Below are 21,711 nucleotides of genomic sequence, written 5' to 3' on the forward strand. Positions count from 1 at the left end.
AGCCTTTGCCTGCTCTTTCTCCCCAAACCCCCTTTAAATGCAGCCTATAAGGCCCCGTTCACATCTGCATTCGGGTTTCTGTTCAGGGAGTCAACTTGGGGATCCCTGAATGGAAACCTATATGTATTAAAAAGCAGTTACCTGGGAAACCCACAGGCCATAATGGGAGCCATGTGGTTTCCGTACGAAACATGCAAAGAGAAAAAACGTGTAGACGTGCTTGCAGTACTTGTGTGGAAACCACACGGACTCCATTATGGTCCATGGGGTCTGTGTGGTTTCCTTAGGTAACTGCTTTTTAATGTGTATAGGTCTCCAAGTGGACTCACTGAACGGAAACCCAAACGCTAATGTGACTGGGGCCTAAGTCTTACTACTGAGTTCCAGCTCTCTGAAGAAGGTTCAACCAGCAGAGGAAGCCTCACTGTAGGATGCTGCCACCTACTGGCCACAATAATTATGTCTACTCAGAAACCGAGGAGATATAATCAGAGCATTTTGAAGTTGAGCCTCCCCCTTAAAGGGAATGTGTCACCAGGAAATGAACAGGTTTTTAAGAAATATCTATCTTTTTTTTTTTTTTCAATTCCTAAAATTTTAAAGTTCTGACGATTAGAATCTTTTAAATTTTTTTCTGCAGCATCCGCCTCACTGGTGAGCACAACTATCATGTATATGTAGATAAGATAAAAGACCTATTAGCCACAATATTTGATTTCACAGCTTATTCATTCTCTGTGCAGGGACCTCTGCAGCGGTAACAGAGCATGCCTAGAACACTCTCCCATAGAAGTCAATAGGATCTCCTCCAGAACATTATGGTCCATCTCCAGGAGACAGGAAATCACTAACCATTTTAGGTGTTGGAATTGCAAGATTTTAAGGCTAAGACCCCATGTAGCAAGCCGCACTGTGGGGAAAAAAAAGTGGTGGAAAAGTATCACGTTTTTTTTTCCCACAGCATTTTTTCAGAAAGAGTCTGTAGAGTTTTCCCCTATTATACTGCCAGCGTTTCCTTAGGTATAATTGACATGCTGTGATTTTCCGCTGCAGTTTTTTTTTCTGCAATGTGCGGGTACTGTAAAACACTGAATTTTCACCATGTGGGGCCTCAGCTTAAAGGGAACATTCCCCCCTAACTGGGCCCCTGCTTATGTTTAGTCCCAACATAAAGATGGCCACTTACCACGTTCTCATTAATGCCATCATTACTAGGTGCAAACAGTGTGGCATTTATAGACAAGTCAGAAAGATAACTGAGAAATTCTTTGCCTTTTGCTGAAGAATTGGAATATTTCAAGATTTCCTGTGGGGAGAGGATAAGACCACGGAGATGAAATAGTATTCAACCACATAATAACTGTAAAATAAGCTTCAACGATGGCTATAGACCTATAGCTACACATCGTCTATTATATATAATATTAGGAATAATTTGGTAGATATCACAGCATTTACCAATAGAAAGAAATTTAAAAGTAAAATGGCAGCTGTAGTGTAAAAAGCTACTTCCTTTTCAGACTCTTTTCTGAGAACCCCATACTCTGGATACCTATATAATCTACAAGGCTATAGAAATAGTCACACAGGACAGGATTTGTTTCTATACTTAACACACCGATATAAAGCTTGAGAATTCAGGGAAAGACATAAGGACTTGTAGCAGGTTCCCGTTGCAGGTGTAGCCATCTCCGATATAGCCAGGCTTGCAGGTGCACTGTACATCTAAGAATAGCAATAATATATATATAAGAACGGACAAGGACATCTTAATCATTGTATTAGCTGCTTATAGGTTCTACTATGTTACTTACAGTAGTAGCACATTACTGGTGTGTATGAGTAAAATATACAGCATATTGTATGTCCATAGTAAATGCAGTCCTGTACAAGTGATACTGCCATCCTGGACATATACAGTAATACATGATACTATAAAATACAGATTGCCTAGACTGATGCACTCTACCGGTCATTGACTAGCAGTTACACAGTTTAGATAAAAACACTATGACATGGCACTTTGGAAAAGTGATCTTACCTTTAATTCTATAACAGAAAACATCAAATGTCTCGGACATATTGGTCCTGATCCCATAGTCCACTATCCCTACATGTCCAAATCCACAGTTAGGGCTTGAGTATGCTGTCGGATAGCCTACTCTACCTCCATCCAACCATCCCTTTGAACATAAATGGTAATTTGCCTAAAATAAAATGAAGTACAAGGGTTTAGTTTGGGAGAACAATGGGAAGGATTCTTTTGGTTTTAAAGCACTGACGAAGAAAAATGTTTTTACAGAATAAGGTATCTATATTATTACACGTAGATAGTGAAGGAGGAAGAGGGTAAGCTTTGCATAATACATTTGTATCGTATAAAAGTATCAGCTATTAGCGCGACAAAACATGAAACAAATGTCTGTCCTGTTTATAACAGACTGCAATGGATTCACCATGTGAACACGGATACAGTAGTGCTTCAGATTTGCAAAGTATACTGTATAGTCTGAACCTTCAATCTACTATACAAGATAGTATTATATGGAGCGTGTATTGCACTGTATAACACTCAAGGATAGGCAGCATTACAATAGTTGACAACTAGCAGTATACCTTTTGTGCGTACGACAGTTGGTTATATGTAGCCAGGACGGCATCTTGATCTTTGCAGGCTTGGGTGGCCTCACTGAAATTGTACTTATATTGGCCTTTAGCAGAACGTAAGTGAAACACTCCAACTGTTGCATCTAAGGTAGAAAAATAACGCAAATGTGAGTAGCAACATATATATATACCTGCTGGACTAGTTGGACAATCTATTGTAACTAGGATTACAATATAAAGTAGTGTACCCTTAACCCTATCACGTCAGTGGGGTTTATCTGGTGTTACAGCGGAATACCAAGATATGGCTGCGATTCTGGGAAATCCCTTTAAATTCTCACTCTAGACCACAGCCTTGTGAGTACTATGAGCAGCAAACTCTTATCTGGCCAAGCCATAGTGATAACAACTTTCAGCTGCCTGCAGTTCACTGGGTCAGAACACTTATCTCGCAACCATGAGTTTATTATTCCATATCCTTGATCCATGTGCCGAAGCACAACATGTACCATAAAATAACCTAAGTAAACAAAGTTTTGATACGTGGACAAAAATAAAACTGTATAAAGTCCATTACTTCACACTGCTGTCACTCACCTAGAAAGTGTAAGTCGGCACACAGTGCATCTGAGTGGCACTGCCCGTTTTTCTGCAAACATCTGTCAATGGGCAGAGTCTTTAATTCACAATCCACTCCATCACCTACGTATTGGTCCTTACATTCACATTTCCGTTTATTCTAGAAAACAAAGTAAAAGATGTGGCAGCTGAATATATTCATACAAAACAGAACGGAAACCTGGGCATATGATGGAGCCCTAAAAGGGCATCAACTCTCAGCCCAGGAGAAAATCACAGGAAATAGCAGAGAATATATATATATATATATATATATATATATATATATATATATATATATATATATATATATATATATATATATATATAAGAATACATGAGTCAGGCAGATATAGACTGCATCTTATGTTATTACATCATACCAGAATATTAAACTTACTGGTCCAGTCATGGTACAGATGGCATGTTCATGGCAACCACCATTCAGTCCATCAGTACATGGGTTTATGGCCATACAGACTTTTCCGTCTCCGCTGTATCCCTTTAGGCAGCTACAGGTGACTTTAACACCACTTTGAGAACATTTTGCATTCGTGTCACATCCACCGTTATTTGGCTGGCAAAGATTCACCACTAGAAGTGAACAAAAGTAATAAATCTATTAAATAGGAATATCACAATGCAGCATCATGAGTGCTCTGAACAGTCATTTGGATCTTAAAGGGTTATTATTACATTAAGGTGTGGGAGTGGGAACCTTGTATCACAAGCAGGGTCTTATAGTAATATCATATTCAGATACTTGACATAGAGACATTGCATCCATATCAAAGAGGGTTAAAGGGACTCTATCATTGGGAAAAGTCATTTTTAACTAAACACATACTTGAATAGCATTTAGAAAGGCTACTCAACAGCTACCTTTAGTATGTAGATTGCCTCAGTGGTTTTGGAATAAGTTTGTTTTTATTCATATGTTAATTAGACTCTTGGTGCACCATTGTGCACCCTCTTTGCTATTGTTTCCTATGTGTGTATACAGCACAGACTGCTGATGACTCGCTTCCTGCTAGCACACACAGGAGATAATAGAAGAGACAAGTGCTGCTGGGAACTTCCTGTACTGGCTGGAAGCTCATTAGCATATGAATAAAAACGGGCTCATTCAGAAACCACTGAGGCAATCTACATACTAAAGGTAGGTGTGGAATAGACTTTCTAAAGCCTATGCAAGTATGTGATTATCTAAAAATGACTTTTCCCAGTGATAGAATCCATTTAATACTGTCCTAACACACATGGCCTGTAAGCGCTTACCCATATACTAATTATTACATGGGAGCTGGTGTTACCTGTACATGTCCTTCCATCGCCTTCATAAAACTTTTTGCATTCACAAGCATTATCCTTCTTGCACACAGCATTACTAGAGCATGGAGGAGTGCAGACAGGTGGCAGCACTGTAGGAAAAGATAGTATTATATATACAGTAGTTCACACTGCTACAAGCAACACCGAACTGAAAAATGTCGAGAAAACTCATATCATAATAGGGGTTATACTGTCATTGCTCTTAATATGATGTGAACCAGACTGAGGCAACCAAGATTACAGGGAATGTATCATTATTGGTTACTAGATTTATTTTTCTACTATAGACACACTCCAGTCTAACATCCTACACTCTCACTATGCTGTCAGTAGAGTGAGGGGAATTCTGAAGCGTACACTATCATAAATCCGTATTATTACAAGAGCCTCGGGAATGATGGGAAATATGGCCAACATACGGGTTGTAATTCTCAGCCCTAATATGGCCATGCGAAATGACTAAAGAGGTTCTTATGTGGCATGCTGACAAAAATATAAAAGGGGCCATATGTGTGCCAAGCGTACCAGTGGGGAAATGTTAGAATAAATACAATTTATGGTACTAAAAACCCAAATGGCTTATTTAAGGTACATCTGAGCGATATGTCCTATAATGTGTAACACTGACATCTTACTATGAGCACAAAGGTGTAAAGTAGAATAACATTTGTATACATGTGGTTTAAGGATAAATATGATATCTCAGCGCCCATCACATGACCACATCTTTGCACCTCTATTAGGCCACCTTTGTGCTCCATGTAGAATGAGCTAAAAAACCGCTGCCTTAAAAAACCCCACAATGGAATAAAACGCAGCAAAGACTGGTGTTTTTCACTGCTTTTCTGATGCTTTTTTCATTCCCCCATAAGTCGAAATACAGTGGTCTTGTAGGTAAAATTAACATGCTTTTTTTTTTCTTTTTCCACAGCATTTTTTCTGCATTTTTAATAAAATCTCATTCACTTTGTTGGAATTGTAAAACGCAACATTTTTTCTGCTACATTTCCACAAAGAGCAAAAATACTGAATTTCTGCAACATGGGGCCTTAACCTTGTCCTGTTTTGTTGCACTCAGTTTAAGTATGCAAAAATACTTAAACTAGTACGAAATATGATAGAAAATAAGGGAAAAACCTTGTTGTGTTTCACAGCGTTTTCCAGTCCATCCTTTGTCACAGGCACATTCTCCAGTTCCACTTATACCTTCATCGCATTGGCCCTTGTCTGTGCAGTCACAGGCTGAAAGATATAGAACAACTAAGTGAGTGAAAATCTTCCATGAATGTCATCCATAACACAGTCCTGTCCAGGGAACACGATGTCCCATTCTGTGGATTTGTAGCATTCACTTACATACAAGGTTAAGTGCCAAACAAATGGCAGTTCTGAATTATTTTATGCCAAACCATTCAACATATACTTTTAGATTCACAGAAATATTTGATTATGCAACCAGATCGCTCTTTTTTCTCTGGGGGAGGGGTGTGTGTGTGTCAGGTTTATGTCTCACATAAAAGTAAAAATCGATAGTAAAAGTTGATGTACAAACAAAAAAAAATTACACTAATTGCCAACGGACTAAAGAAGTGATTCACAAATAACCTATTAGACCTTACTCATGACAAGTCTCATGCATTGTTCTATATAGATGGAGAGTGATGCCACTGAATGATTTCCTCAGCAGGGCTCAGGATACCCCAGTGCCTACAGTATGAGTGACAGCCCTACAGAATATTCCTTATATCATGCTGCTTAACCACCATATCACACTTTGTAAGAAAACCTTCTCATTCTACATACATTTGCAGTTTGGTCCATATCTCCCTGGCATGCAGGATTCACAAGCCGTTCCATTAAATCCTTCTGTGCAAGAGCACTCTCCAGTGCCTGAATAGCCATCGCTGCACTTTCCATGGTTATTACAAGGTGTTTCGGGACCTCCAGGACATGCTGTCGATACAGAGATAATGATAGTGTCATCACATATGTAGCACTCGTGTTACAAAGGCGAAGGACAGTCACTTGCCCTTTTCAGATGCCATAATTGCCATTTATATAAAGGATAGGATGGGCAGTTCTGCAGATCTTTAAAGGGATTGCCTAACTTAAAAAGGATTTTCCTACAGAAGAGGTCCATCAGAATGTGATCTGCGGGAGTCCGACACCTAGACCCCACATGTCTTCAGACATAGGAAGATAGAGCAGTGGGTGAGATTCAAGATTCAAGTGATAGGTGCAGTTCTGCAGTTCCTTGAAACCACCGCTATAGAGACGATGAGGCTGCATTACATTATTAGAAAAAGCTGCACACACTCCCAGACCACTGCTATAACAGCTAATTTGTGCAGGGTCCAGGTGTTGCACTCCCACGTATAATATAATGATGACTTTTCCCGTAGGAAAACCGCTTTACGCCGGGGCCCTACGTCGTGTAAATGCAACATTTTACATTTCCTGCAAAGTGGATGGGATTCTAGTAAATCCCATCCACACATTGCAGAAAATTACATGCAGCGGACATGCTGCCATTTCCAAAACTGTCACGGTTTTGTAAATTGCAGTCAACTAGACCTATGAAAACGCCAGTGGTTTCCCTATAGCTATAATGGAAGCAGAACTGTGGACTCTCTGTGAAAAGCACTGCGGCCCGCTACGTGGGGCCTTAGCCAAGAGAAGTTCTTGCTCAGTAAAAAATATCTCCATTTATTTTCATATATTAACTACAACATTTCCAGTCTCTTCTTCAATGTGAACAGATGAACAAGGGCATTGAAATGGACTAATCCCAGTGAATGGAGTAACAGCAATCCTGAAGGAGGGGGAACACTTCAAAATGAATACAAGCTTGGAGTTAAAGCAACCCTAAATGTAGCAATGAATGTTAAAAATAAACAAAAAAAATATGATTGTCCTCAATGTTAGTCTACAATGTTTTCTGCATTAGTTGGATTCAAACATTCTTGCAGAAATCTTGCAAAGAACAAAGCGCTGAATCCCCTAGTAATAGCCTCGATCTTCATCGAAGGGGTCGGATTTAGCTGTGGTGTGGGGATTCCCAATCTTATAGTCTCACTATAGGCAGGGCACAGCGGGGAGGCTCCTGCTGCAGTCAGTTATCTTACAGCCTGTCACAGGACAGTGAGGAGGAAGGAGGGAGCATAGCTCTGGAGACGCCTTTATAGATTTCTCAGTTTTAACTGTAAAATTAACTAAAATAGGAAAAAATTCTACATGTAATAACTAATGTACGGTACATTTTCTTATTGCTTCAAGCTGATATGCATTTACATACACCCATACCTAGGGCAGCAAAGAAAGAAAATGATAATTGTAGAAAATGTTACAGTACTGACCTTGGCAATCTTTCCCAAAGTAACCTCTGCAGCACTGGGACATCCAAAGGATCATGGTGCACTCCTGGCGACAACCCTCTATACTTCTCCTTGGTGTAACTTCATACTGACATTTTGTCTTTTGGCCCTGTGTGAAAGATTGTTATTTTTGTCAATTGATAAAATTAAAACAAACAAATGAGATTTCTAAATCTAAATAAAAAAAAATATTTGGTATGACCGCCTTTTGTCTTCAAAACAGCCTCAATGCTTCTAGGCACACTTGTACACAGTTTTAAGAAGGAACTCGGCAGAGAGGTTGTACCAAACATCTTCTAGCACTAACCACAAATCTTCTGTGGATATAGATCTGCTCAAATCCTTCTGTCTCTTCATTTCATCCCCAACAGACTTGATGTTGAGATCAGGGCTCTGTGGGGGCTGTATTATCACTTCCAGGGTTTCTCCTCCAAGGAGCGGTCACACCAAATACTGATGTTATTTAGATTACTCTTTTGTTCAATCACTTCATTTTGTTATTTGCAAGGATGAACTATTTTTTAAAGCTTTTTTTTTTTTTTTTTTTTTTTTTTTTACACCCGTCTAAAACATTTTCACAGTACTGTACATTTTACTTCCAGCCTATCTAATGTTCTCTCCAAACCCTCATACTAAACACAGAGACATAACATTTAAGCCAATATTTAAAGGTTCAGTCTAAATGAAATGCGCAGACCTCATTGCATGTTATCTCACCTTGGGTTTGCTTCCTGCAGGGCACTTTGGAACATTAAAACACAGACCACATTCTCCCTGTTAAAAAAAATAAAAAATCAATAAGACAATCCCATTATGCATAATTATTTGTAATTCTAAGTGAAAGCATAAAACAGCCTAAGGCTAAGGCAGTAGTGAAAAAGCGCTGTGGGAAAAATTGCAAACTTTGGGAGCCTTTACACGGAGTAAACGTGTGTGTATTTTTGCAAAATACACGTGTAAAAATCCGTGTAAAAATAAGACTCCCATTGACTTCAATTATATTTTTTTACACGTGTAAAAATATGCCTGTAAAATGTCATTGAAGTCAATGGGAGTCTTATTTTTACAGCCGTATTTTTACACATGAAATACATGCGCGTTTACTCTGTGTGAAGGCTCCCTTTCTGTGAAAAGTGTGTTTCCACTGCAGAGTTTTTTTTGTGTGCACTTTATGCTTCATTTTACACTTATAGGGAAACCACCAGTGTTTCTGGAGGTACGAGTAATTCACCTGCTGCATTTCCGCTGTGCACATTTTTCTGCAATGTGTGGATGGACTGCACTAGAATCCCATCCACTTTGCAGGGACTATAAATTGCCACGTTTTTTGCCACAGTGTTTCCGCTGCTGCCTTGTGGGGCCCCGACTTATAAAATACTAAACTTACCGTCATGTCAAAAGTCATCAAACTGTCACATCGACCTCCCAACGTAGATGGAGCAAGCAGACAGTCAATGCCATAGGCTATTCCTCCATTAAAAGCAAGCTGCCGCTGGGTAATCCTGCACTGTCTGTTGTCTAGAAGAATATCCCCCTGGACAAAAAAAATCGAGTGTATTATTATGTAAGTTTCCTATAGGTGATAGATAAAGAGTAGAGATGAGCGAACACTAAAATGTTCGAGGTTCGAAATTCGATTCGAACAGCCGCTCAATGTTCGTGTGTTCGAATGGGTTTCGAACCCCATTATAGTCTATGGGGAACAGATACTCGTTAAGGGGGAAACCCAAATCCGTGTCTGGAGGGTCACCAAGTCCACTATGACACCCCAGGAAATGATGCCAACACCTCTGGAATGACACTGGGACAGCAGGGGAAGCATGTCTGGGGGCATCTAACACACCAAAGACCCTCTATTACCCCAACATCACAGCCTAACAACTACACACTTTACACACTCAATACCACATCTCTGACAGTAGGAAAACACCTTGAAACATGTGTATTTGGCACTTGCAGTGAGGAGAGCTTGTCACCAGCAGTGAATTTGGCCCTTGTAGTAAGTTGAGGTTGGCACCAACATTTGTTTTGAAAATCAGGGTGGATTGAGCCTCTAACCAGCAGAGTTTGGGCAAATTCATGGTGGAGGGAGCCTCTAAACACCCCAGTTTGGGCAAATTCATGGTGGAGGGAGCCTCTAAAAACCCCAGTTTGGACCAATTCATGGTGGAGGGAGCCTCTAACCAGCCCAGTTTGGGCAAATTCATGGTGGAGGGAGCCTCTAAAAAACCCAGTTTGGACCAATTCATGGTGGAGGGAGCCTCTAACCAGCCCAGTTTGGGCAAATTCATGGTGGAGGGAGCCTCTAAAAAACCCAGTTTGGACCAATTCATGGTGGAGGGAGCCTCTAACCAGCCCAGTTTGGGCAAATTCATGGTGGAGGGAGCCTCTAACCAGACCAGTTTGGACCAATTAATGGTGGAGGGAGCCTCTAACCAGCCCAGTTTGGACCAATTAATGGTGGAGGGAGCCTCTAACCAGCCCAGTTTGGACCAATTAATGGTGGAGGGAGCCTCTAACCAGCCCAGTTTGGACCAATTAATGGTGGAGGGAGCCTCTAACCACCCCAGTTTGGACCAATTCATGGTGGAGGGAGCCTCTAAACAGCCAAGTTTGGACCAATTCATGGTGGAGGGAGCCTCTAAAAACCCCAGTTTGGACCAATTCATGGTGGAGGGAGCCTCTAACCAGCCCAGTTTGGGCAAATTCATGGTGGAGGGAGCCTCTAAACAGCCCAGTTTGGGCAAATTCATGGTGGAGGGAGCCTCTAACCAGCCCAGTTTGGACCAATTAATGGTGGAGGGAGCCGCTAAACAGCCCAGTTTGGGCAAATTCATGGTGGAGGGAGCCTCTAAACAGCCCAGTTTGGACCAATTCATGGTGGAGGGAGCCTCTAAAAAACCCAGTTTGGACCAATTCATGGTGGAGGGAGCCTCTAAACAGCCCAGTTTGGGCAAATTCATGGTGGAGGGAGCCTCTAAACAGCCCAGTTTGGGCAAATTCATGGTGGAGGGAGCCTCTAACCAGCCCAGTTTGGACCAATTAATGGTGGAGGGAGCCTCTAAACAGCCAAGTTTTGGGAAATTCATGGTGGAGGGAGCCTCTAACCAGCCCAGTTTGGACCAATTCATGGTGGAGGGAGCCTCTAAACAGCCCAGTTTGGGCAAATTCATGGTGGAGGGAGCCTCTAAAAAACCCAGTTTGGACCAATTCATGGTGGAGGGAGCCTCTAACCAGCCCAGTTTGGACCAATTAATGGTGGAGGGAGCCTCTAAACAGCCAAGTTTGGACCAATTCATGGTGGAGGGAGCCTCTAACCAGCCCAGTTTGGGCAAATTCATGGTGGAGGGAGCCTCTAAACAGCCCAGTTTGGGCAAATTCATGGTGGAGGGAGCCTCTAACCAGCCCAGTTTGGACCAATTAATGGTGGAGGGAGCCGCTAAACAGCCCAGTTTGGACCAATTCATGGTGGAGGGAGCCTCTAAAAACCCCAGTTTGGACCAATTCATGGTGGAGGGAGCCTCTAAAAAACCCAGTTTGGACCAATTCATGGTGGAGGGAGCCTCTAACCAGCCCAGTTTGGACCAATTAATGGTGGAGGGAGCCTCTAAACAGCCAAGTTTGGACCAATTTATGGTGGAGGGAGCCTCTAAAAACCCCAGTTTGGACCAATTCATGGTGGAGGGAGCCTCTAACCAGCCCAGTTTGGACCAATTAATGGTGGAGGGAGCCTCTAACCAGCCCAGTTTGGACCAATTAATGGTGGAGGGAGCCTCTAACCACCCCAGTTTGGACCAATTCATGGTGGAGGGAGCCTCTAAACAGCCAAGTTTGGACCAATTCATGGTGGAGGGAGCCTCTAAAAACCCCAGTTTGGACCAATTCATGGTGGAGGGAGCCTCTAACCAGCCCAGTTTGGACCAATTAATGGTGGAGGGAGCCTCTAAACAGCCAAGTTTGGACCAATTTATGGTGGAGGGAGCCTCTAAAAACCCCAGTTTGGACCAATTCATGGTGGAGGGAGCCTCTAACCATCCCAGTTTGGACCAATTAATGGTGGAGGGAGCCTCTAACCAGCCCAGTTTGGACCAATTAATGGTGGAGGGAGCCTCTAACCACCCCAGTTTGGACCAATTCATGGTGGAGGGAGCCTCTAAACAGCCAAGTTTGGACCAATTCATGGTGGAGGGAGCCTCTAAAAACCCCAGTTTGGACCAATTCATGGTGGAGGGAGCCTCTAACCAGCCCAGTTTGGGCAAATTCATGGTGGAGGGAGCCTCTAAACAGCCCAGTTTGGACCAATTAATGGTGGAGGGAGCCTCTAAACAGCCAAGTTTGGACCAATTTATGGTGGAGGGAGCCTCTAAAAACCCCAGTTTGGACCAATTCATGGTGGAGGGAGCCTCTAACCAGCCCAGTTTGGACCAATTAATGGTGGAGGGAGCCTCTAAACAGCCAAGTTTGGACCAATTTATGGTGGAGGGAGCCTCTAAAAACCCCAGTTTGGACCAATTCATGGTGGAGGGAGCCTCTAACCAGCCCAGTTTGGACCAATTAATGGTGGAGGGAGCCTCTAACCAGCCCAGTTTGGACCAATTAATGGTGGAGGGAGCCTCTAACCACCCCAGTTTGGACCAATTCATGGTGGAGGGAGCCTCTAAACAGCCCAGTTTGGACCAATTCATGGTGGAGGGAGCCTCTAAAAACCCCAGTTTGGACCAATTCATGGTGGAGGGAGCCTCTAAAAAACCCAGTTTGGACCAATTCATGGTGGAGGGAGCCTCTAACCAGCCCAGTTTGGACCAATTAATGGTGGAGGGAGCCTCTAAACAGCCAAGTTTGGACCAATTTATGGTGGAGGGAGCCTCTAAAAACCCCAGTTTGGACCAATTCATGGTGGAGGGAGCCTCTAACCAGCCCAGTTTGGACCAATTAATGGTGGAGGGAGCCTCTAACCAGCCCAGTTTGGACCAATTAATGGTGGAGGGAGCCTCTAACCACCCCAGTTTGGACCAATTCATGGTGGAGGGAGCCTCTAAACAGCCAAGTTTGGACCAATTCATGGTGGAGGGAGCCTCTAAAAACCCCAGTTTGGACCAATTCATGGTGGAGGGAGCCTCTAACCAGCCCAGTTTGGGCAAATTCATGGTGGAGGGAGCCTCTAAACAGCCCAGTTTGGGCAAATTCATGGTGGAGGGAGCCTCTAACCAGCCCAGTTTGGACCAATTAATGGTGGAGGGAGCCGCTAAACAGCCCAGTTTGGGCAAATTCATGGTGGAGGGAGCCTCTAAACAGCCCAGTTTGGACCAATTCATGGTGGAGGGAGCCTCTAAAAAACCCAGTTTGGACCAATTCATGGTGGAGGGAGCCTCTAAACAGCCCAGTTTGGGCAAATTCATGGTGGAGGGAGCCTCTAACCAGCCCAGTTTGGACCAATTAATGGTGGAGGGAGCCTCTAAACAGCCAAGTTTTGGGAAATTCATGGTGGAGGGAGCCTCTAACCAGCCCAGTTTGGACCAATTCATGGTGGAGGGAGCCTCTAAACAGCCCAGTTTGGGCAAATTCATGGTGGAGGGAGCCTCTAAAAAACCCAGTTTGGACCAATTCATGGTGGAGGGAGCCTCTAACCAGCCCAGTTTGGACCAATTAATGGTGGAGGGAGCCTCTAAACAGCCAAGTTTGGACCAATTCATGGTGGAGGGAGCCTCTAAAAACCCCAGTTTGGACCAATTCATGGTGGAGGGAGCCTCTAACCAGCCCAGTTTGGGCAAATTCATGGTGGAGGGAGCCTCTAAACAGCCCAGTTTGGGCAAATTCATGGTGGAGGGAGCCTCTAACCAGCCCAGTTTGGACCAATTAATGGTGGAGGGAGCCGCTAAACAGCCCAGTTTGGGCAAATTCATGGTGGAGGGAGCCTCTAAAAACCCCAGTTTGGACCAATTCATGGTGGAGGGAGCCTCTAACCAGCCCAGTTTGGGCAAATTCATGGTGGAGGGAGCCTCTAAACAGCCCAGTTTGGGCAAATTCATGGTGGAGGGAGCCTCTAACCAGCCCAGTTTGGACCAATTAATGGTGGAGGGAGCCGCTAAACAGCCCAGTTTGGGCAAATTCATGGTGGAGGGAGCCTCTAAACAGCCCAGTTTGGACCAATTCATGGTGGAGGGAGCCTCTAAAAAACCCAGTTTGGACCAATTCATGGTGGAGGGAGCCTCTAAACAGCCCAGTTTGGGCAAATTCATGGTGGAGGGAGCCTCTAACCAGCCCAGTTTGGACCAATTAATGGTGGAGGGAGCCTCTAACCAGCCCAGTTTGGACCAATTAATGGTGGAGGGAGCCTCTAAACAGCCCAGTTTGGACCAATTCATGGTGGAGGGAGCCTCTAAACAGCCCAGTTTGGGCAAATTCATGGTGGAGGGAGCCTCTAAAAAACCCAGTTTGGACCAATTCATGGTGGAGGGAGCCTCTAACCAGCCCAGTTTGGGCAAATTCATGGTGGAGGGAGCCTCTAACCAGCCCAGTTTGGGCAAATTCATGGTGGAGGGAGCCTCTAACCAGCCCAGTTTGGGCAAATTCATGGTGGAGGGAGCCTCTAACCAGCCCAGTTTGGACCAATTAATGGTGGAGGGAGCCGCTAAACAGCCCAGTTTGGACCAATTCATGGTGGAGGGAGCCTCTAAAAACCCCAGTTTGGACCAATTCATGGTGGAGGGAGCCTCTAAAAAACCCAGTTTGGACCAATTCATGGTGGAGGGAGCCTCTAACCAGCCCAGTTTGGGCAAATTCATGGTGGAGGGAGCCTCTAACCAGCAGAGTTGTGGGAAAGCAGGGTGGAGGGAGCCTCTAACCAGCAGAGTTGGTGGAAATCAGGGTGGAGGGAGCCTCTAACCAGCAGAGTTGGGGGAAATCATGTTGGAGGGAGCCTAGTATTAGCAGAATTGTGCAACGCTTATGGTGGATGAGTATGAGGATGCGGAGGAATTGGAGAGGTTGAGTACAGACATGGAGTTTCATGTTGGGGTGCTTTACACAGGTGGGCACAAAAATGAAGGCTCTATCCAGTGGTGGTTCATTTTTATCAAAGTGAGCCGGTCAGCACTCTCAGCTGACAGACGGGTGCGCTTGTCAGTGATGATGCCACCGGCTGCACTGAACACCCTCTCAGATAGGACGCTGGCGGCAGGACAGGACAGCACCTCCAAGGCATATAGGGCAAGTTCAAGCCACAGGTCCAACTTCGACACCCAATACGTGTAGGGCGCAGAGGGGTCGGAGAGGACAGGGCTGTGGTCGGAAAGGTATTCCCGCAACATGCGCCTATACTTCTCACGCCTGGTGACACTAGGACCCTCCGTGGCGGCACTTTGGCGAGGGGGTGCCATCAAGGTGTCCCAGACCTTAGACAGTGTGCCCCTCGTTTGTGTGGACCGGTGAGAACTTGGTTGCCTACTGGAGGAACTGCCCTCCCTGCCGCCAACGTCACATGCTGGAAACATCTCCATCATATTCTGCACCAATTGCCTGTGGCAAGCATTGATGCGATTGGCCCTCCCCTCTACCGGAATAAAAGACGAGATGTTGTTTTTATACCGGGGGTCAAGGATAGCAAAGATCCAGTACTGGTTGTCCTCCATGATTTTGACAATACGCTTGTCGGTTGTAAAGCACCCCAACATGAACTCAGCCATGTCTGCCACAGTGTTAGTTGGCATGACTCCTCTGGCCCCACCGGAAAGTTCAATCTCCATTTCCTCCTCATCCTCCATGTCTACCCATCCGCGCTGCAACAATGGGACGATTCGAAGTTGCCCGGAAGCCTCCTGTATCACCATCACATCATCGGACAACTCTTCTTCCTCCTCCTCCTCCTCCTCCATTAAACGCAGTGAAGCGGACAGATGTGTGGACCTACTCTCCAGCTGTGACGGATCGGATGCTATCCCTAACTCCTCTGTGTGATCTGAGTTATCCCTGATGTCAATCAGCGATTCTCTCAGAACACACAAGAGCGGGATTGTAAGGCTCACCATCGCATCCTCAGAGCTCACCCTCCTTGTGGACTCCTCAAAGACCCGTAGGATGTCACAAAGGTCTCTCATCCATGGCCACTCATGGATGTGAAACTGAGGCAGCTGACTTTGTGGCACCCTAGGGTTTTGTAGCTGGTATTCCATCAAAGGTCTCTGCTGCTCAACCACTCTATTCAACATCTGAAACGTTGAGTTCCAGCGTGTGGGGACGTCGCACAAAAGCCGGTGTTGTGGCACATGCAGGCGTTGCTGGAGAGATTTTAAGCTAGCAGCGGCTACTGTCGACTTGCGAAAGTGGGCGCACATGCGCCGCACTTTCACCAGTAGCTCTGGAACATTGGGGTAGCTCTTTAGGAAACGTTGCACCACTAGGTTGAAGACGTGGGCCAGGCATGGAACATGTTGGAGTCCGGCAAGCTCCAGAGCTGCTACCAGGTTCCGGCCGTTATCACAAACGACCATGCCTGGGCCCAGGTGCAGCGGCTCAAACCATATTGCCGTCTCATCGAGGAGGGCATCCCTCACCTCGGAGGCAGTGTGCTGTCTGTCCCCCAAGCTGATCAGCTTCAGCACAGCCTGCTGACGTCTACCAAAGCCAGTGCTGCAACGTTTCCAACTCGTAGCTGGGGTCAATCTAACAGCGGAGGAGGAGGCGGTGGTGGAGGAGGAGGCGGTGGCGGAGGAGGAGGCGGTAGAGGAGGAGGAGGAGGAGGGTGTTCTTCTCGTGTCCCTGCCAGGAATGTTAGGCGGGGAGACGAGGTACACCGGGCCAGTTTGGGAAGCAGTCCCAGCCTCAACTACATTCACCCAGTGTGCCGTCAGTGAAATGTAGCGTCCCTGTCCGCATGCACTTGTCCACGCGTCGGTGGTCAAGTGGACCTTTGTGCAAAGCGCGGAACTAAGGGCCCGCCTGATGTTGAGTGACACGTGCTGGTGCAAGGCGGGGACGGCACACCGGGAGAAGTAGTGACGGCTAGGGACGGCATAGCGAGGTGCCGCAGTTGCCATCAGGTCCAGGAAGGCGGGAGTTTCAACAAGCCGGAACGCCAACATCTCCTGGGCCAGCAGTTTAGCGATGTTGGCGTTCAAGGCTTGCGCGTGTGGGTGGTTAGCAGTGTATTTCTGCCGCCGCTCCAATGTCTGAGAGATGGTGGGTTGTTGTAAAGAAACGCCTGATGGTGCCTTTGATGGTGCAGGAGAAGGAGATAAGACAGGACCAGGGGAGGATGAGGTAGAAGTCAACAAAGTGGCGGAGGCAGATGAAGTGGTGTCCTGGCTCGTCCTCTGGAGTGCATCGCCAGCACAGTCAGCAGTGGCAGTGGCAGAGGCAGAGGCAGTGGCAGAGGCAGTGGCAGTGGCGTGAACGGCAGGCGGCCTTTGTCCTGCCGTTGCTGCCTGCCACTGATTCCAGTGCTTGGATTCCAAATGACGGCGCATTGAAGTGGTGGACAGGTTGCTCTTCTCAGAGCCCCTAATCAATTTCGAGAGGCAAATTGTGCAGACAACACTATATCTGTCCTCGGCGCATTCCTTGAAAAAACTCCACACCTTCGAGAAACGTGCCCTCGAGGTGGGAGTTTTTCGGGGCTGGGTACGAACTGGAACATCTTGGGAGATTCCGGGTGTGGCCTGGCTTCGCCTAAGCTGCTGACCTCTGCCTCTGCCTCTAGCTACCCTTTTTGGTGCTGCACCTGCCTCAACATCCACACTACTTTCCCCGCTTGACATCCCCCCTGTCCAGGTCGGGTCAGTGTCCTCATCATCCACCACTTCCTCTTCCAACTCCTGTCTCATCTCCTCCTCCCGCATAATGCGCCGGTCAACTGGATGCCCTGACGGCAACTGCGTCACATCATCGTCGATGAGGGTGGGTTGCTGGTCATCCACCACCAAATCGAACGGAGATGGAGGAGACTCTAGTGTTTGAGCATCTGGACACAGATGCTCCTCTGTTAGGTTCGTGGAATCGTGACGTGGAGAGGCAGGTTGAGGGACAATGAAAGGAGCGGAGAACAGCTCTGGGGAGCAGGGACAGTTTGGGTTATTGTTCTGTAAAGCTTCGGAATTTTGGGAGGAAGGAAGACAAGACTGTTGGGTAATAGGAGGAGAGGAGGCAGAGTCTGACTGGCTGCTGGACAATGTGCTGTAAGCGTTCTCTGACAGCCATTGCAAGACCTGTTCCTGGTTCTCGGGCCTACTAAGGTTTGTACCCTGCAGTTTAGTTAATGTGGCAAGCAACCCTGGCACTGTGGAGTGGCGCAATGCTTGCTGCCCCACAGGAGTAGGCACGGGACGCCCTGTGGCTTCACTGCTACCTTGCTCCCCAGAACCATTCCCCCGACCTCGCCCACGGCCTCGTCCACGTCCCTTTCCGGGAGCCTTGCGCATTTTGAATTCCTAGTTAGAAATTGGCACTGTATACCAGTAGTAAAAATTGTGGGTGCACGTAACCCCAATATATTCTTTGAATTACCAGTCAGAAACTGGCACTATATGGCAGTAGCAATAAATGAGGGTATTTATAACCCCAATATATTCTTTGAATTCCCAGTCAGACAATGGCACTGTATACCAGTAGTAAAAATTGTGGGTGCACGTAACCCCAATATATTCTTTGAATTCCCAGTCAGACACTGGCACTATATGGCAGTAGCAAGAAATGAGGGTATTTGTATTCCCAATATATTCTTTGAATTCCCAGTCAGACAATGGCACTGTATACCAGTAGTAAAAATTGTGGGTGCACGTAACCCCAATATATTCTTTGAATTCCCAGTCAGACACTGGCACTATATGGCAGTAGCAAGAAATGAGGGTATTTGTATTCCCAATATATTCTTTGAATTCCCAGTCAGACAATGGCACTGTATACCAGTAGTAAAAATTGTGGGTGCACGTAACCCCAATATATTCTTTGAATTACCAGTCAGAAACTGGCACTATATGGCAGTAGCAAGAAATGAGGGTATTTATAACCCCAATATATTCTTTGAATTCCCAGTCAGACAATGGCACTGTATACCAGTAGTAAAAATTGTGGGTGCACGTAACCCCAATATATTCTTTGAATTCCCAGTCAGACACTGGCACTATATGGCAGTAGCAAGAAATGAGGGTATTTGTATTCCCAATATACTCTTTGAATTCCCAGTCAGACAATGGCACTGTATACCAGTAGTAAAAATTGTGGGTGCACGTAACCCCAATATATTCTTTGAATTACCAGTCAGAAACTGGCACTATATGGCAGTAGCAAGAAATGAGGGTATTTGTATTCCCAATATATTCTTTGAATTCCCAGTCAGACAATGGCACTGTATACCAGTAGTAAAAATTGTGGGTGCACGTAACCCCAATATATTCTTTGAATTCCCAGTCAGACACTGGCACTATATGGCAGTAGCAAGAAATGAGGGTATTTGTATTCCCAATATATTCTTTGAATTCCCAGTCAGACAATGGCACTGTATACCAGTAGTAAAAATTGTGGGTGCACGTAACCCCAATATATTCTTTGAATTCCCAGTCAGACACTGGCACTATATGGCAGTAGCAAGAAATGAGGGTATTTGTATTCCCAATATATTCTTTGAATTCCCAGTCAGACAATGGCACTGTATACCAGTAGTAAAAATTGTGGGTGCACGTAACCCTAATATATTCTTTGAATTCCCAGTCAGACACTGGCACTATATGGCAGTAGCAAGAAATGAGGGTATTTGTATTCCCAATATACTCTTTGAATTCCCAGTCAGACAATGGCACTGTATACCAGTAGTAAAAATTGTGGGTGCACGTAACCCCAATATATTCTTTGAATTACCAGTCAGAAACTGGCACTATATGGCAGTAGCAAGAAATGAGGGTATTTATAACCCCAATATATTCTTTGAATTCCCAGTCAGACAATGGCACTGTATACCAGTAGTAAAAATTGTGGGTGCACGTAACCCCAATATATTCTTTGAATTACCAGTCAGAAACTGGCACTATATGGCAGTAGCAAGAAATGAGGGTATTTGTATTCCCAATATACTCTTTGAATTCCCAGTCAGACAATGGCACTGTATACCAGTAGTAAAAATTGTGGGTGCACGTAACCCCAATATATTCTTTGAATTACCAGTCAGAAACTGGCACTATATGGCAGTAGCAAGAAATGAGGGTATTTATAACCCCAATATATTCTTTGAATTCCCAGTCAGACAATGGCACTGTATACCAGTAGTAAAAATTGTGGGTGCACGTAACCCCAATATATTCTTTGAATTACCAGTCAGAAACTGGCACTATATGGCAGTAGCAAGAAATGAGGGTATTTGTATTCCCAATATATTCTTTGAATTCCCAGTCAGACAATGGCACTGTATACCAGTAGTAAAAATTGTGGATGCACGTAACCCCAATATATTCTTTGAATTCCCAGTCAGACACTGGCACTATATGGCAGTAGCAAGAAATGAGGGTATTTGTATTCCCAATATATTCTTTGAATTCCCAGTCAGACAATGGCACTGTATACCAGTAGTAAAAATTGTGGGTGCACGTAACCCCAATATATTCTTTGAATTACCAGTCAGAAACTGGCACTATATGGCAGTAGCAAGAAATGAGGGTATTTATAACCCCAATATATTCTTTGAATTCCCAGTCAGACAATGGCACTGTATACCAGTAGTAAAAATTGTGGGTGCACGTAACCCCAATATATTCTTTGAATTACCAGTCAGACACTGGCACTATATGGCAGTAGCAAGAAATGAGGGTATTTGTATTCCCAATATATTCTTTGAATTCCCAGTCAGACAATGGCACTGTATACCAGTAGTAAAAATTGTGGGTGTATATAGCCCCAATTCTATTGCTAGGGGACTTGCAGGGTATTTCTGGGGTGAAGGTGGGGGGGCACACCGTTGGAACGGGTATCGGGGTATATATCGGGTATACGGGAATACACTGACAGTGTATTCCATTCAGGATCCTGGGAAAGCTGGGTTGCGGCGATTGAGCCCGTCAGTGCCACGTTACACTGACAAGCTTCTCCCTGGAATTTAGCTCTTACAAGAGCTGTTGTGGTTGTCTTCTCCTTCCTATCTAGCCTGTCCCTGCCTACCCAGAATCTAAGCCCTAGCTAGCTGGACGGAAACCTCCGTCCTCGGTGAATTGCAAGCTCAGAATGACGCGAACCTGGGCGGCGCTGTTCTTTTAAATTAGAGGTCACATGTTTTCGGCAGCCAATGGGTTTTGCCTACTTTTCTCAACGTCACCGGTGTCGTAGTTCCTGTCCCACCTACCCTGCGCTGTTATTGGAGCAAAAAAGGCGCCAGGGAAGGTGGGAGGGGAATCGAGTAATGGCGCACTTTACCACGCGGTGTTCGATTCGATTCGAACATGCCGAACAGCCTAATATCCGATCGAACATGAGTTCGATAGAACACTGTTCGCTCATCTCTAATAAAGAGGTGTTCTCAATGTTACTGTTCTGGACAGGTGTGTTGAAAATGTATTAAAATATTGATAAAATATAAGCAGCATCATCAGTGTTAGTAAAGCCTATGCACACGACTGGGGCACTTCTTATTATTGCATTGTACATATTGTGGCTGAAAACATTCTCTTAATAGATTTTTATTAGTTGGTCACCATTTTACTCTACAGCCTGGACATTTTCGCAGTTGTGTAGGCTGCTTAATCCTCTTTTCAGTGATCTGTCGGAGAATCTGTCTGAAGGCTGGGTCTCTAGATCTTATCCC

At 45.1% G+C, this 21,711-nt stretch overlaps 1 protein-coding gene across 1 annotated transcript in view; it reads right to left on the reverse strand.

The window, feature by feature from the left end:
- Positions 1-21,711, reverse strand: part of STAB2 (stabilin 2) — a 98,919-nt gene that overhangs the window by 4,766 nt on the left and 72,442 nt on the right. The window contains exons 53-64 of the mRNA XM_075274557.1: positions 9,319-9,465; positions 8,649-8,705; positions 7,914-8,040; positions 6,361-6,510; positions 5,695-5,799; positions 4,539-4,646; positions 3,626-3,819; positions 3,205-3,346; positions 2,617-2,750; positions 2,042-2,207; positions 1,619-1,725; positions 1,187-1,306 (exon numbers count right to left, since the gene is read on the reverse strand). Of these exons, the coding sequence (XP_075130658.1) occupies positions 1,187-1,306; positions 1,619-1,725; positions 2,042-2,207; positions 2,617-2,750; positions 3,205-3,346; positions 3,626-3,819; positions 4,539-4,646; positions 5,695-5,799; positions 6,361-6,510; positions 7,914-8,040; positions 8,649-8,705; positions 9,319-9,465 (1,557 nt within the window). The remainder of the gene's footprint in view (positions 1-1,186; positions 1,307-1,618; positions 1,726-2,041; positions 2,208-2,616; positions 2,751-3,204; positions 3,347-3,625; positions 3,820-4,538; positions 4,647-5,694; positions 5,800-6,360; positions 6,511-7,913; positions 8,041-8,648; positions 8,706-9,318; positions 9,466-21,711) is intronic.

The sequence above is a fragment of the Leptodactylus fuscus genome, chromosome 5 (assembly GCF_031893055.1).
Source record: "Leptodactylus fuscus isolate aLepFus1 chromosome 5, aLepFus1.hap2, whole genome shotgun sequence".
In the NCBI taxonomy this organism is placed as follows: domain Eukaryota; kingdom Metazoa; phylum Chordata; class Amphibia; order Anura; family Leptodactylidae; genus Leptodactylus; species Leptodactylus fuscus.